The following is a 16,557-nucleotide window of genomic DNA, read 5'->3' as shown; positions in this document are numbered from 1 at the left end:
TGTATCATGATTATGATATCAGACAGTATCTGGATTGGACGATCTCAAAAACACCAGATAACGGAATCGGATCGTGCTGACAAATAGTAGTCTCTAGCATCTCTAGTTTCTCTCTAAAACATTACAGCGACCGGGGAGTTAGTCCGACTTTGTGGAATATTTTATCAGACAGTATTCAGCTCAGTCCAGAGTGGAAGACTGACTGATAAACAACATTAAACACACCATGAAGGAAATATAAATGAGTTCATGCAGTGCTGACTTATTAATGAACATCGCATCGGCTTAAAATTCATATTAGGAGACACATAGGAACACATAAGTAAACCATCAAGAAACCCCTTAAATTCTAGCAATCACATTTTCTTATATATCAATATATTCTCCAAATAGAATAGATACATGAGTTTAAAAGGTATAGGGTTACATCTTCTATTTAATTCAATACTTTAATACCAATGTATACATGGAAAGAGTTATCGGTCACTAATAATAGTAGTATGAGATAGTTGGACACATTTTTACACCGGCCCTATTTTGTCCCACATCTCTTACAGTGATGTGGAAGGGATCGCTTCAGGAGGAATACTCTCAGATACTTAATAACTCTTTCATGGAATATACAGTGTGTCATAAAGCACTGTATTGAAATACACTATATGCTTTAGAATATAAAAGGATATTAGCATTTGACTCTCCAATAAATATAATGAACAATAACACAATAAAAAAAAGTAATAAACACAACATCACAAATCATACAGCAGTAAAAAAAAAATGTACAACTGTCAAGTATTGTATTGATTGCACATGGTATAAAAGGGTTCCACATCTCTATCCCTTTTGTTCATTGTAGTACACGTTCCATTTATTTGCTACGGTACCAGATTCAAAAAGTCATTGACTGTCCTTATGCATCATACTTTTGTGACACGGGGGCCACTAACATTATTTGTCAGGATTTAACATTTTCTGTGTTCTCTAAAATTGTTTTGGAAAAGTTTTGTGTTTATATATATAAAAAAAAAAAAAAGATTGTCGGGCAGCAGGTGTGGAGACATCTGTTCATTGGTTTGACTATACACATGAGTAAGTCCTTAGCAGAGCACATTATTTTTTTTCACTTTGATTTGTCTTACTTACGGCCCTGACACTTGCTGTTACTGTATATATAATCTACCAAACAGAGGTTTTCCTGAAGCAGAATCAAAATGTCTTTTAGCTTAGCGCTTGTCAAGGGGGAAGGCATTTGTTCCCTCACCACTACTTCTTACCCCCTAACCACTACAGGCCCTTGTTCAGAAGGAGCCCCAAAAAGTTAAACTTTTAATGTGCCTCTCCAATCAGTCTCCCTAGGTCTCAGTACAGCTGCTGCCGGCTGACAAATTGTGTCTAAATGATGTAGTTGCTGTCATGAAACATTCAAAAGGGAAAGGCGTCACGCGTCATTGAGTGAGTAACCAAAGCGTTTTATGCAGCGAGTGTTTAGTGCCAGTGCTGCGCGGGTATCAATATTCATTTGTGGCTCAAAGCGCTCTTTATGTTGAAGCTGATGTGAAGAATGGTGGCTATGGAGAGGTCTGATTACTCTACTTGTCTGTCCACACTGAGGCTTGATCAACACAGTATACACTCAGACAGTAAGTCCCTCAATACAACTAGACAGAAAATGTACAAATTAATTGTATTATATATCTTACATTAAAGGTTCAGTAAGCGGAATGGTCAGTTTAGCTAACTTCCTGTCACTGACTGCAGTTAGCAGTCCCTTCACGTCCCCACATTAATGCATGTCTTCATGCAGCGAGTTATCTAGCATCATCTCAGATAAGTCAGTGTGATAAAACATGATAAAAACCATCAAAACAGACATTGGGAAGGTTTTTTACCTGCTCCGCCATTGTAGGCGCATAAACATTCACCGATCTGTCGCTCTGCGCGTGCACCGGCAGTGAGACGGGTGCCGGTTTGTAGCGTTCTCTCTTCTGATTGGATATCAGTAAAGGGTTCATAGAAAAGTTTATTTTGCTGATTACACGCAGAGTGAGTGACTGAGAGATCGGCTTTATGAAACGCGCACACTATGTAAGTGATCACTGTATGAATAAAGAGCGATTGAACACTTATATTAACATAAATGAATCGCTTACTTCACCTTTAATGATTTCAAACTCGGAAATGTAGCACATGTAATAATAATATTAATAATAATGGTAATAAATAATTATATAGCGCTTTTTATTGCACTCAAAGCGTTTCACAGGGTTCCAGGTTCCATTCATTCAAACAGTCATAACGGTGGTGGTAAACTACGATCGTAGCCACAGCTGCCCTGGGACAAGAACATATTTTCTATATTAACCTTTGGTATTTTATAGTTGTTGATTCAGAGTAAGAGTAGTTGAGGTAACAGGGCTGTGCTTCATGACTATGACTATTATAAAAAATTAACCTATATCTATTTTTCAATCAATCAATTAGTCTATTCAACACAACCTAAGGGGAACATCTTTATACGTCTTGTATGCGACCAACAGCGCAATGCTTAAGGTAATGGATGAAATGAGAAACCAGAGACAAGCAGCAGCTCCACACATTTTATCAAACGAAACCAGAGAATGTTTGGCTGTATTTTCCTTGAGCAGATGTAAGCAGATTTATTTTTTCATTTATTTATTACGGCTCACGGCCATAGCACATGGCATGGAGCACACAATTCATTATTATTAATGAACCGTGTATCAGAATTGTTGGCAAATGAATTGTCTGTCTATTGACCAATCCAGGAACTATTGGTTCAGCTCTAATTTCAAAACACTTTAGAATAGTAAATTGAGATTGAAATCTGTACACTGAAGGATTCACTGGGTCAAGAAAAATAGATACACAGATCCATAGTTGCAGCCAAACTTTATGTTTGAGAACTCCATGTTTTGGTCTTACTAATCATTTTAAGGATTCTGAAAAGTTAACCTGCTATATTATTGGCAGGGACTTTAAAAACACACATCAAGATACGTGGGTCAAGATTAGGGCCGAAAAGATTCCTCGAATAAGGGAGGGTCTTACTTGTCTGACGTACAGTTCAGAACCCAAATATATTTACCATGACATGTATTCAATGCTGATGTATTTTGTGAGAATGTTCAGCACGAAATAGCGACGAGAGAGAGTGAACTGAGGTAATCTTAGTATTCTGTATAAGACTACAGTGTGTTCAGCATGTGTGTTGCAGTATTATCCTGTTGTCCGACATCATCATTACCAGGCCAATGTGACTTCATTTGTTGAAGGCGGCGTGAATAAAAAAGCATCCTTCAAGGGGACTAATGAAAAGGCTACTGATGGGGAGATTAGTTAGCTGTATTATTTGGTCTGTCTGTCTGTGTGTGTGTACATGTACAAATGTTTTTGTGAGAACTAATTTCAGTTTGAGACCTTGTGAGTGAGGACATTTTGTTCGGTTCTCACTTTGGAACAGGCTTTTCAAGGGCTGTTTGAGTGTAAACACTATAGGGTTTAAGGTTCACATATGTTAGGGTTAGTGAACTGGTTGGGGTCACGCAATTAGTTCTGAAGGGGTGCCTAAGGAATGCATTATATCAATGAGTGTCCTCACAAGTATAGCCGAACAAACAGGTGTGTGTGGGTGTAGTGATGTCTGCCTGCTGTAACAGAATCTCTTTTGGTTGCTGGATCAGATTAGGCTGCAGATCCATCTCTTCCGGTCCTCCAGTAAATACATCTTCCTCAAGCCTGTCCCCCCCCCCCCCCCCCCCCACCGCCCACCCCCCCCAGCACCTTATCTAATGGCAAGAAATGGCATTTCATTAGCCTCTTATCCCCGCCGAGGCCCAAATGCATACTCAATAGCATTACACGTAATTTCTCATAAGGACACATTATTGATCCCGGGTTCCCTTTACCTGAGCTCACAGAAAAGGGCTGTCAGCACTCCAGGGCCCTTCCTCATCCAGGGCAATGAAGAATTAAAGCCAAATTAAATTTGACAGCTGTAAATGCCATGGCAATCTATATGCAAAAGATGAATAAGAAAAAAATCGTTTTTATTTTTCTTCTACTTGGTCCCACATTTGAAGAGAGCTGGCTTTTAATGTGGTTCGCCCCACGTTTTTCTCTTCACCCTTTCTTTCAACCCTTTTTCTTCTTCTCTGCTCTCCCTCTCTCTGCTCTCTCTGTCTGCAGTTCTTCCTGCTAATATCCCCTCGCTACTTGAATATTTTCCCACATCCCTGACAGATTCTCTTTGATGTATAAATAATCGAGCTAAATTATGTGCGGTGTGCGATGAGCCTCCGTTCTTATTATACAAAGTCATTTCTACCTAAGAGGGTCACATTTCCCGACAAATCCCTAATTACCACGTCGGCGCAATAGAATCTATTTGTGCATAAATCAACCGGCAGCCCCCACCCCCGAACCCCCCCCCCCCCCCCCCCCCCTCCTAAAGTGGCAAGCACCTAATATCGTGCGGCACTCCTTTCGGCCCCCGTTCACTAAACTCTGTAATTAGATAATACTTTTTAGATGATGGTACATTTGAAATCTAAATCTATTTAATGTATAATGAGAGACACGCCCCTCCCCCAAAAGTTCTGTCCAAATACACATCCAAGTGATCGATATAAAGCTGCAGGTTTCCCTATATAGAGGCAGCAGCAACATGTCAATGTGAATATGGTCATTTAATATGGTGAAGGCCTGTTTTTGATCCTCTGTAATAGCTTTCCTAGTGTAATTATGCTTCTCTAAAAGCACCTTTTGTTTGGGCTCAGACCCGCCCCCCCCCGCCCCCCCCCATTCACTTTGTTTGATGAGTACAATCACTAGCTGCTTTTAGCAACGTGAACCAGAGAGTTTGATAATGACTGTTGGCTCAAAGGACACGGGGGCCTGTGACTCTGTAGAACAGTCAAATACAGTGCCCTCCAAAAGTATTGGAACGGTGAGGCCAATTCTTTTATTTTTGCTGTAAACTGGAAACATTTGGGTTTGACACCAACATATGAACATGAGACAATAGATCAACATTTCAGCTTTCATTTCCAGGTATTTACATCTGGATCTGATACACAACTGAGAAGAAAGCATGATTTGAAAATGGAACACCACAAATGTGAGGGGACTGTATATCTGAAAACACCTTTATGTCAGTCTCCTACAATACGTCTGTCCTGTAAATGTGACCCCATTACTTTACTCCACATGACTTGCTTTCTATGTTTTTCCATGAGTGTTAAACGTGATGAAAGCCTTTTGTAAAGTGGACATAGGCTTTGCTGTGTGACAAGCTTTCAGATGGAAAAAGGCTTTTGCTTGATGTTGCCTGCTCTCTACTGTTTGTATAAAGCTACTGCAGACGATGATGATGACTAACAGATGGTGAGGCCACTACAATGTTCAGTTTCTTCGACTTCGAATTTACGACTGAAAAGACTTAGTCAAAATTATTTCTAAAGCACATTTGAAACAACATCAGTTGACCAAAGTGCTGAACACGATACAATACAAAATAACATATAAGATACATGAAAAAAAAGTGAGAAGTGTCGAAGTCTCAAACTTGTGTTAAAGGCCAATCCCTACACACTGCTAACTGCTCTCCTCTTCCTTCCAGTTGACCTTCCCCAAAGCCACACTCCTGCTGATGTCCACCAACCAGGAGGATTTCAATGACTGGTACCAGAGCCTGAGCTCAGCTATCAGGTACATCAACACACACAGACACACACACACACACACACACACACACACACACACACACACGTACCTCTGTACTTTAGATTTGGCATACAGACATAATGCATTCCCTAACACACACACAAGCACTGTGTGATGGCACATAGCAGTGCTTTGTGGTGTCGATCACTGTATGTGTATAGAGTGTATTCTTTCAATCTGTATACTGGAAACAAAGCTCTGCTCCAGTCTTGTCCGATTATACAGTCCGCCCACTTTCTAACCCAGTGTCCCCAGTCGCACATTTTGGGTGGTGTCCGGTCCAACATCTTTTTGATAAAATAATTAAGAAATGAAATGAGTTATCATGGCATAAAACCAATGATCCTATACTACAATACCGTAGTCTAAAATGGCACAGCCCTCAGTTTTGAATGGAATTGGGACAATAAAATGGAAAATCCAATCTAATTGAGGTTTTGGTGAATAGTGACACTCCTAGTAGTATAGAGTGGTTTGATGTCCTAACTCTCAGTATGTGTAGAATGACTCTCAGTCAAACTTTGACAGAGTGCTACTGTACCTGGGGGCCTGTCTCTCTCTCTACATTGATCAGACAGACCTCAGTGGCTCCAGTGTCAGCCCGCCTGGCCCCTGCCTGGCCCCCTCACTCCCTGGTGGAGGGTCCAGGTCAGCCAGGCTGTGTGGAGGGTCTGGGGCCCCAACCCCGCGCTGCCCCAAACAGGCTAATTAGTTTAGGACTTTGTCAGAGAGGAGGCTGTCAAAGAGCCTGGGCCAGGCTGCAGGCAGGACGGACATAACACTCCAGGGAACGCAATTAGCAGCTCAGAGAGGAACCAGGGGTCATAGTGCTCACACCGCCAGGGCTCAGGGCTCTCTCTGGCTGTCTACACACAGCTGAATTATTGATTTAACACAAGACTACACACTGAATCTATCTGATGATGCTCTCAGTCATTATCAAAAATGTATGGCTATTCTAGGGTCAAGTCATATCAGGCTGAGGTTTTTATTGTTTTTCAATGAATGATAACAACTTTGGACACACATAAACACTTATGGTCTTCACGTTGTTTGCTACCTGCTGTGTTTTGGCTGTGACTGCAGAGGTGATTTAAAGAAGCCTTTTTACTACTTAAATCTTCCTAGTTTTGATTTTCCTGTACAGTGTTGTCTTTTGTTAACAGGACACACACACACACACACACACACACACACACACACACACACACACACACACACACACACACACACACACACACACACACACACACACACACATAACTCTTAGCCAGGGGACTTAATTAGTGTGTAGATCAATGCTTGGTGACAGTAAGTGAGCGGTGAGGTAGCCTGACAAAGTGAAGGCTAAAGACACTTTAACTCTTCCTTCCCTTTTCATCAGCAGATATGTGACCCTCTGCCCTCCTCACACTGACCTCAGAACATACATACTGTATATGGAATGTGTTGGATGGACATCATTTCCATATAATGATTTTAAACCATTTTCATTGTTTAAAAGAAAAGTTGTGGTCCATATTAAGTCAGTGTGCAGTCAGTGCCTCTGGAGAGAGCTTGTTCACTGAATGTCCCCTCATGATCTGCAACCTGTCTGTACTATGTGTGGTCTGAACAAAATAATCTAGCAGGTCCTTGCAACTGGCATGATGCCAGCTACGGTCGGTTGTCTATAAACCCTTTGTTAACACACCAGTTTACAGAGCCTAGGTTGTGTATTAACACTGGATTTTAGCACACACAAAGTACGGACAGAAGATCGCTGACTCCACCTTTAAGCATTCTAATAGTATAAGTTAGATTTATAGAAAAGGGATTCAATCTTGATGAGAAATGTGTGAGATGTGGAATTTTCCCAAGTGAATGCAGCAAAACTCAACCTAGAATAGTTTTGTATTTTGGAGTGAGCACTTAAACAGCTGACAACAGCTGTGTGTGAGCTGGTCGGTTGGTAGAATCATATAATGCATTGACCAGCATTGAGGGTTCTTGTGCTGCTTCAAGTTGCACATTTCACTGCATTATTATTGTCTATTTAATTCATTCATTTTGTCTTTCTCTAAATATAAATATTCTACCTACTGTAGATAAAATTAGAACTACCTTTTAAAAGAATGCAGTCCAACTGTGTGTGTGTGTGTGTGTGTGTGTGTGTGTGTGTGTGTGTGTGTGTGTGTGTGTGTGTGTGTGTGTGTGTGTGTGTGTGTGTGTGTGTGTGTGTGTGTTACAGGAAGCTGCAGGTAAAGTCAGTGGTCCATCATAGAGATCCCCTCCACTCAGCTAGCGATGTCCCCAACACCCCGAGCAGCAGCAACAACAGCAGGAAGAGGAACATGGTCAGTCACACACCATATGACAAACAGAGTTTTACCATTGATCATATACATGTTTAAAAAATTAATGAATTGCAGTGTGGAGGATTTTGTGACACAGGTCTAAAAGTTTATAGCTATTGTGTGAGAGAAGAGCAATGAACACATGCTACTGATCCCGATAGCATGTATGACTGAGTAAGGCTGTGTTCCAAAAGCCATACTAACGTCCTACTCATACTCAATTTTGACGTCAATTGGAGTATGTTGTGGTTGTGTATGCGAGTTTGTGTAGGCGACAAATGCCCGGATCAGTACTTTACTTCCGGGAAGATTTTGTGTGTGGATCGATAGGTTACTTTTCCTAATCAAGCGCCCCACAATGCATTGCGTCTTTTCAAATGACAAGGACGTTTTTCTTTTAAAATTATTTATTGCTTCTGTATACTTCAGTGTAAACGGTCCGACGAACCTCGCATACACAATCGATAATTAAGTAGACAGTATGTAGTATATACATGTTGAGTATGTAGGAGGGAGGACGTTAGTAGGGCTTTTGGAACACATCCAGTGATGCGAGTATAATGTGTGTCTTCAGGTGAGCTGTGAGTCCAGTGAGCGTGCTCAGCAGCCTGCAGCAGAGTGTGAGGGCAGCGCCTCCAAGAGGATGAAGACAACCACTGACGCTACACAGCACAGGTCAGATATCATGTTAGATGGGCTGCATTCCAAATCTCATTCTACATAATACAGCTGATCATAAAAATAATCTAGTTATGCATCTAGCATGCAGTATGCATATAAATGGGATGTACTTTTACATGTTTGTTTCATCATAACATGGTTCTGTGATCTTGCCTCTTGCTTATCTGTCTAATCCCTGGTTGTTTTCATACGTAGGCTCCATTGATGTGACGTCACTTCCGGTGCGCACTGGATTGTGGGTTAGAATTGCCCAAATAGCATGCTGATTTCTAACTAAACTAAAAATATCTGCCAGATCTAGTAGACATCCGGGTATTTTTAAGCATGCTAAATCTGACCACAAGAATTTGGGACATCCTAAATCTTTTAATAAATAGCAGAAAGTATGGGGATTGGAATGCAGGGATGGTTTATTGCTCACTGGTTCTTGAGTTACCTGCAGGCTTTTTGTGTTATTTGTGTATATTTCATTTAATTGAGTTCATGATAGACAAACAATAAAGGAGATAAGACCCTAGATTTTTTTTATTTTAGATTTTATTTAAACCTAAGTTAACCTTAAGTAACTTTTAAATGTTTGTGAACAGTGTAATTTTTCCTCTGGTGATCATAAATGAGCTGTAAAAGCAAAAACATCCAGGAAAAGGTTGCTATTTTTTATATGGTTATGACAAGGGCTGGCTCAAAATGCAATACTTTTTTGGCACAGAGAAAAATGCCTCCATACCATCCGATTGAGTATCAGATTGTCAAGTATAGAAAAAGTATTAGCGAGCCAATGAGCGTGCAGCATGATTCATGTGCTCATATCTGAAAGTGCTGGTGGTTGTCTGTGTGGAGCTGCAGTGGCTCAGGAAATAGGTCATTAATGCTAATCTGAACTGAAGGCAGTAACTACAATGTCATCTTATTTAAAATTTGATTTATTGTACTTTTTGTAAAAATGCCAAGAAGCTGAAAAATAAAACTTAAGTCTTTTTTTACCATAATGTGTAATGTGAACTTGGTAAAACTGTTTTTAATAAAATTGGTATCGAAAAAAGTAATGTTCAGGAACCGGTATCAAAGTCAATGTATGGCTATATAAATGTTTTGAACTATAGCCAGCCCTAGTTATGACATAAGAGGTTAGAAATGGAAGAATTGAACTGTCGGACAGAAAGGCATGCTGTGTTGTTTGACAGTCTGAGGGCTAATCCATGCAACAACACAAAAGAAGAACATTTATAAATTAAAGAAACTATTACTATTCCCATGATCACTGTGGCCTACTATACCTACAGTACGGTATATTGTAACCTTAGAATTAGGGTTATGCTGTAAACAGTAGGGCTGTCAATCTTTTGGAATCCCACGATTGGACTCAAAATCGATTTTCGATTCCTTATTCAAAAATCGATTTCTGAATTAATTTCAAAGGAGGATTTCAGGATCTCCTACAGGCCACTGTGTGCTAAGAGGTGTTGTGGCAAATTATGGCATGAAAGCAAATTAAGGTCCATGTCTTGTCTATCTTAATGTAAGTCTATTTTAATGTGAAGCTTGTAATGCATGTGATTTTATTTATAAGTCAACATTACAGCTGGCAGAAAAATAATACATATTCAAAAGAATAATAAAAAAATATATAAAAAAATCGATTTTGGCAAATTATGAATCATTATGAAATTATGAATGATTTAAAATCGCAGGAGATAGGAATCACATTTATTTTTTTACATGAAATCTTTCTTTTCCCCAGCCCTGGTAAAGAGCCAGCAGCAGGATGAGCCGTGTGCTTGTTGAGCATCATGTGCTTTGGTTCAAACCTTTTGTCTTTGTGTGTCCTGCAGTGAGGAGACGTCTGCCTCCAGCTGTGTCATCCTCTGAATCTTCTTCATGGATTGATGGTGGGATAATGGTGGACGCTGTGTGGCCAGTCTGAGAGTAGGGCCCGACCGATTTATCGACCGATTATAGCACATCTCGGCAATCTGCAAAATGGCAGATTTTTTTTTAATTTTTTTATTCAAGCAATCATGTTGAGTGAAATGCATTGCTGCCCCGGAGGTAGCCTACATGAATAGCATTAAGGTTGTAGCCTAATAACAGCAGCAGCAGGTGTGTTGTAATACATTGGATTAATTCACACTTGACAGTTCCCCCTGACAACAACAGCAGTGTCATTGGTCATCTCTTGACTGTTAATAGTAATTGATAGAATTTATATAGTGCTTTATTGGAGGTCATTCAAAGACACTTTACATCATACACATAGAAAATCAGGTGAGTCAGGTGTTGTTATGCTTTCTTAAAGAGGTGAGTTTTGAGTTCACTTTTGAATGAGTTTATTGTGTCTGAGTAAAAAAATGCGTTATGTCACTTTAGACTAGGGATGGGCATAATTAATCGATCGTTGAATATTGTCGATCACGTGAAATTGTTATGATCATATAGCCGTTGTGTTGCGCAGTGTGAGTCCAGCAGCACAGCAATGAATTTCACTATGTGGCAGCACCAAAGACTGTATGGGCAGCAATTAAACATCCTACCAGCAGGGGGAGATACTTAACTAGTAGTAGGAGACAACAGAACAGGCTCAGGCAGCAGCCTGCGAGCTGCCGTAGATGTCAAAACATAAACATGAAGAAGTCGAGGCGGATTTTGGCATCGGACAGCTTTAGAACATAGATAGTAAATAATATGGATGTATCATCCGTGCTGACCTCAGTTATTCACACGGCATCCAATAATCCTAGTATATGCGCGTCGCCATCTTGTGAGATTTTTACTCCGCCTCACGTCAGGGGGAGGGAGATACGCCCATCTAGCTGACGTATACCTCCAAGGCAAAGTGAGGGACAACGGGCGGAGAGCTGTCACTCAAGAGATCGTGCCAATACATTTTAAGATGTAAAAGATGTATTTGAGTAAAAACCTCTTGTATACAGTCTATGGTAAAAACGCTGTATTTTGGATGTTCTGTTGGCATTTTCTAATATGTAAAAAGATAACGATTAATCGATAATTGATTGTTAATTTTCCCGATCGATCAATGAAATTTCTTAAAATGCCCATCCCTACTTTAGACATATTTGTAACACTTTATTTTTTTTAGATAATGCATATTTCAATTGATAAAAAGTTCCTGTACACATATCGACAGTAACAAGTATTCATATATATATTTAAGGGTTCAAAAAAGTTCATTTTTTCCAATATATATTTGGGGGATTTAAAAAAAAAAAACGGACGATTTAATAGTTATCGTAATTTTTCTCTGAAAATAATCGGTATCAGCACTCAAAAATCCATATCGGTCGGGCCCTATCTGAGAGTGTCACTTCAGACTGCTTAGTGTGTTTCAGTTTAGCCAAACATGACACACACACACACACACACACACACACACACACACACACACACACACACATGCAGATCTACACTTTTGCTTTCTAACATTTTCACCAAGTCTGGAGAGGTTTGGTTTGTTACTAACAGCAGCTTCTGCTGATTCTGTGCAATATAAACTAACTGCTGCGTAAAAAAAGACCAAAGATCCTATGAATTTTTTTAAAGATAACTTTTTATTTGCATTTTTGCTTTTATTTAACAGTTTAGGGAGACATAGGTGAAATGAGGTATGGAGGGGGATAACAGAGAACGACCCGGGCTAGATTCTAACCTGGGTCTGCTATGAAGAGGACTGAGCCTTTATTGGGGTGGGGGGGGGGGGCTCTAACTACACCACGAGCACCCCCATATCTGCTGAATGTGTAACTGTACAGCAAATAAAAATGTTCCCATAGTGTAGTAACACCAGCACTGGGACTGCACTACAGCGGTGTATTTGTGAGCTCACTCTGGAAGTCTGTATGCAACACTCCACCACTAAGCATTTTGCATTCACTCACTCCTCTGTGCACAGTCGTTTCATTCTTTAATGACAAGCGTTATATAGATGGCACAATCACAGGGTTCCCTTTGAAATGACAACTACCCCATCATCTAACTGGTATGTATAAAATGGCCAATATTAAATAAATAAATGGACATTTTTGAAATAAATGCTCATGTGATTAAGGACAGTGACAAGAGGAAATCAACCAAAATATTCAAAATAAGCCAGCTGTTGAAACAGATTTAATTTTAATTTGATAAGATTGAAGTTCAGTTTGTCATATAATTATACTTTTCACAAATGGCCTTTTTCAAAAGTCTGTTTTTGTATATGAACTGTATTTCCGCTGTAAAACACTAATATGAAATAGATAGGTCATTTTGAAATGACAATAGCTATAATAAACTGAGGATTCCAATAAAACAACCAAATATAAGAAGGTTGAGTGTTATTGAACACTTAAATTATTCAACATTTTATTTGATTTGTCCATTTATACAATTTACCATGTTCATATACATGTATATTTTTTTTATTTAATAGTGGCCATTATGATGTTCCATCTACCCATTGATAGCTGGGTTCAGAACACACAAACACACCATACGGTCTGCTTCACACAGCTTCACTGCCACATACTCTTTGGAATGTCTTTTGAATGATTTTTCTTTGTGCCAGATATACAGTTACTACTCTACATGGGAGACATATTGCGATGAATTATATGTAGTATTTTAATTGATTGAATGTTTTTTTAATGGCATCAGTTGCTTTTTGTTCTACAATGCCAGTATGTGTTTATGTAGATGTCTGAAAGCATCTGCATCCAGGAGAGAGAACAGATATTCTATGTTGATTTATTTTATTACGTCATGTCATTTATCTTTCATTATATTCTTTAATCATGTCATTTATATACCAATCAACACATGTTTACTATACTACTGCATATATATTTTATTCAAAACTACTTTAAAGTCTTTAATTTTTTTTACATATCATTTATAATGTCCGATTTTTATATTTATCTAAAGCTATATACAAATCATGAGATGGTGAAAAAATGAGAAATTCTCAATAAATCTCAAAATAAGGCCATTGTGTGTGTGTGTGTATTCTTCTGCACTTCAGCAAACAGCCACTAGAGGGAGACATAGAACAGTGATGTGTTAACATTTTGAATTGGGGGTCTTGATTCTTCTGATTTGTTTATGTAAACTCTTGACTTAGAAGGAACCAGAGAACAGCACATTGACAGCCATTTTCACTCAATAACATCCACAATTTGGGTATAAGGGCATCAGCAGCAGAAAAAAATTGCTTTTTTTGAGAAAAGGTTCAATAAGTTTCAGGCCTGTCTTAAAACCTAGTCCCTATTTGAACACGGAATAGTTTTTGCCATTTATAATGTTTACTTTTGTTCATACTGGATGATGAAACTTTAAAGCTGGGGTGGAGGATTTGGGGAGAAAATGGCAGTTGGGATAGAGATTTGAACCCTTCCCTATGGTCCCTTCCTGACACGCTCTACACCAACAAAGTTGTGCCAAAGTGAATGGACAGTCCCAGCCTCGCTCTGATTGGTCAAAGTCTACAGCTCATGTTAACTTTGACCAATCAGAAATCATATACCCCAGCTTTAACATGCTCCCAGTCAAATCCAGTGATTTTCTTCAATGGGTAAAGGCTCTACAAATGTCCTCCTTGCAACATGATGTAAATAAGAATTTTCGGTATAAATAGTGACCAAATACAGCGAAAAAAAAAAATGCATTAAGACGAATACAGTACAAAAGATTTAGAAAAAAACAAGTCTAAGCGTATTTGACATGTCAGCATATGTCAAATAAGGCAGACAAGTAGGCGAGGGTAGACCACCAAACAACATGATGGTAGAGTCTGTGACATCAGGTCCATGTGTTTTAGACAGAGTTCCCCAATCTGACGGTATTGATGTTAAAATGTATATTGACAGAATCCCAGTCCTCCAGGAGCAGTACAGTGAAATGATCATTATGAGTCATAATTTATGACGACATTTTAAATGAACACTGAACAGCACTTCTATATGTGGAACACAGACACTAATTGGGTTTCTATTTTTGAAGGCAGATTGATGAGTGTTTGATTTATGTGTCAGCCCCATAGATAGTATATCCACCTGTCACTGCCTGTCTTCACTCTGCAGTACCGCTTTATAAACACTAGATGGAGATAAATACATCACAATATAATGCTACTGGATAGCAGGGGCCACTGATGTTGTGATCTTGCTTATCCAGATGTCTACAAACATTACAACTGTGATTTCATGTTTTTAAATGGATTCCAAAAATTGTCAAAGGCCTACTTCACCGGTTGGAATATGAAGGTGTATTGAACTCGGAGATCCTATGAAGTATAAATGTGCAAAAAAAATGAAATCGGATCACCCTAGCCTGAGAAAAGGCAGAAAGAGTGTTTTATGGTCTCACTGTCTAACCCTACATTTCTCTTTCTGTGATGTCACAGCAATTTATGTTTAGGACATGACATACATATACTGTATGATCTAAACATACAGACTAGAACAGGGGTGTCAAACTCATTTTCACAAAGGGCCGAATTACGACATGATAATCCCACAAAGGGCCAGACATGTCGCTTACTGACATGCCTTCTTTTTAATCCAAAACTCAAACAACATATCTAGGTATATAACCTGCGTACATACGAGGCATAGGCTAGATTTTGTTTACATATTTTGGGGGACAAATTATATGTGGGTGGTATGGGGGTGCTCCCCCAGAAATGTTTCAAACACTTAATTTCCTGTATTCTGGTGGATTTTTCTGTGTTGGTTTTCTGTGCCTTTTCTGCATCAATTTATTGTGGAAATGTCTTTATTTTTGTAAAGGAAAAGACAACATTCAGGTTCCTGGTGAAACAATTCTAAAGGACTATAATGCAGTAAGGCTCTCAGGCATCCTGGATTGAGCCACAATATGTTTTCTCTTGGATTTTTCAAAACTTTCTGCACATTCAAAACATATCACGTTTTTTTATTTTATTTTTTTATAGGAATCATGACCCAGCACCAGTGTTAACTATTTATGACACTTTACATTGGTAATGAAATGCAAAGCCACCATTGGAAACAAAAGGGGTGGGCTATCAGCGGCTATCTATCTAGTTAGTGAGCTATATTGTAACTTCAGGCAAAAGTTAGAAACCAGATAATGTTAGCATTCATCCTTAGACAGTTGACACAATCAATCATCATATTAGCATGCTATTTAGCCCCATAGATTGGCCTATTTACAGCCATTAGAAAACTGACATATTTTCTTCAATGCAAATTCATCAATTCATGGCTTAAAATCCTGAGCTGTGGAACTTTCAGCAGACATTCCTAGTGGTAAGCTATGCGAGTGTCCTAACGGTTGGGAGCGTGGGCGACGTGCCAATATGGCACAGGCTCCGCATGAGAAAAAAAATAAATAAATCATGATATTTTTTTTTTTTTTTGCGGGCCAAATTGAATGGAATTGCCGAATTGGTTCGCGGGCCAGATTAAATATTGAAACGGGCCAGAGTTTGACACCCCTGGACTAGAATGTTTTTTTTGTACCAGACCTTAAATAGGTTTAATAATGCTGTGGAAACACCACGAGGGAGGGGAATCCTAACTGCAGTCACTGACAGGAAGTTAGCTAAACTGACCATTTCGCTCACAGCACCTTTAAGGATCCTCCTGAGGGCAATGTATGCATCCAGTAGCTTATTACGACAAATACACACACTCTTTTAAAAGAAAAAATGATATAAGAATAAAAACGCACAGCACTGACAAGAGTGAAGTGATAGTCTAGCCAACAGAACTACTGCAATGAGCTGTGACTATGATAGATTATGTGTTATGAAGGTAGAGAAAATGTT

General features: G+C 39.1%; 1 protein-coding gene across 1 annotated transcript in view; it reads left to right on the top strand.

Annotated features, from left to right (window-relative positions):
• arhgef39 (Rho guanine nucleotide exchange factor (GEF) 39) overlaps positions 1–13,630 on the top strand; it is a 64,431-nt gene extending 50,801 nt beyond the window's left edge. Inside the window, exons 9-12 of the mRNA XM_080050937.1 lie at positions 5,639–5,727; positions 7,973–8,078; positions 8,653–8,753; positions 10,592–13,630. Coding sequence (XP_079907063.1) covers positions 5,639–5,727; positions 7,973–8,078; positions 8,653–8,753; positions 10,592–10,628 — 333 coding nt within the window. The 3' untranslated portion in view covers positions 10,629–13,630. The remainder of the gene's footprint in view (positions 1–5,638; positions 5,728–7,972; positions 8,079–8,652; positions 8,754–10,591) is intronic.
• Positions 13,631–16,557: the final 2,927 nt, after the last annotated feature.

The sequence above is a fragment of the Ammodytes marinus genome (assembly GCF_949987685.1).
Source record: "Ammodytes marinus genome assembly, chromosome: 22".
Taxonomy (NCBI): Eukaryota; Metazoa; Chordata; class Actinopteri; order Uranoscopiformes; family Ammodytidae; genus Ammodytes; species Ammodytes marinus.
The sequence above is the reverse complement of the archived record's forward strand: the minus strand, read 5'-3'. Positions and strand labels throughout refer to the sequence as shown.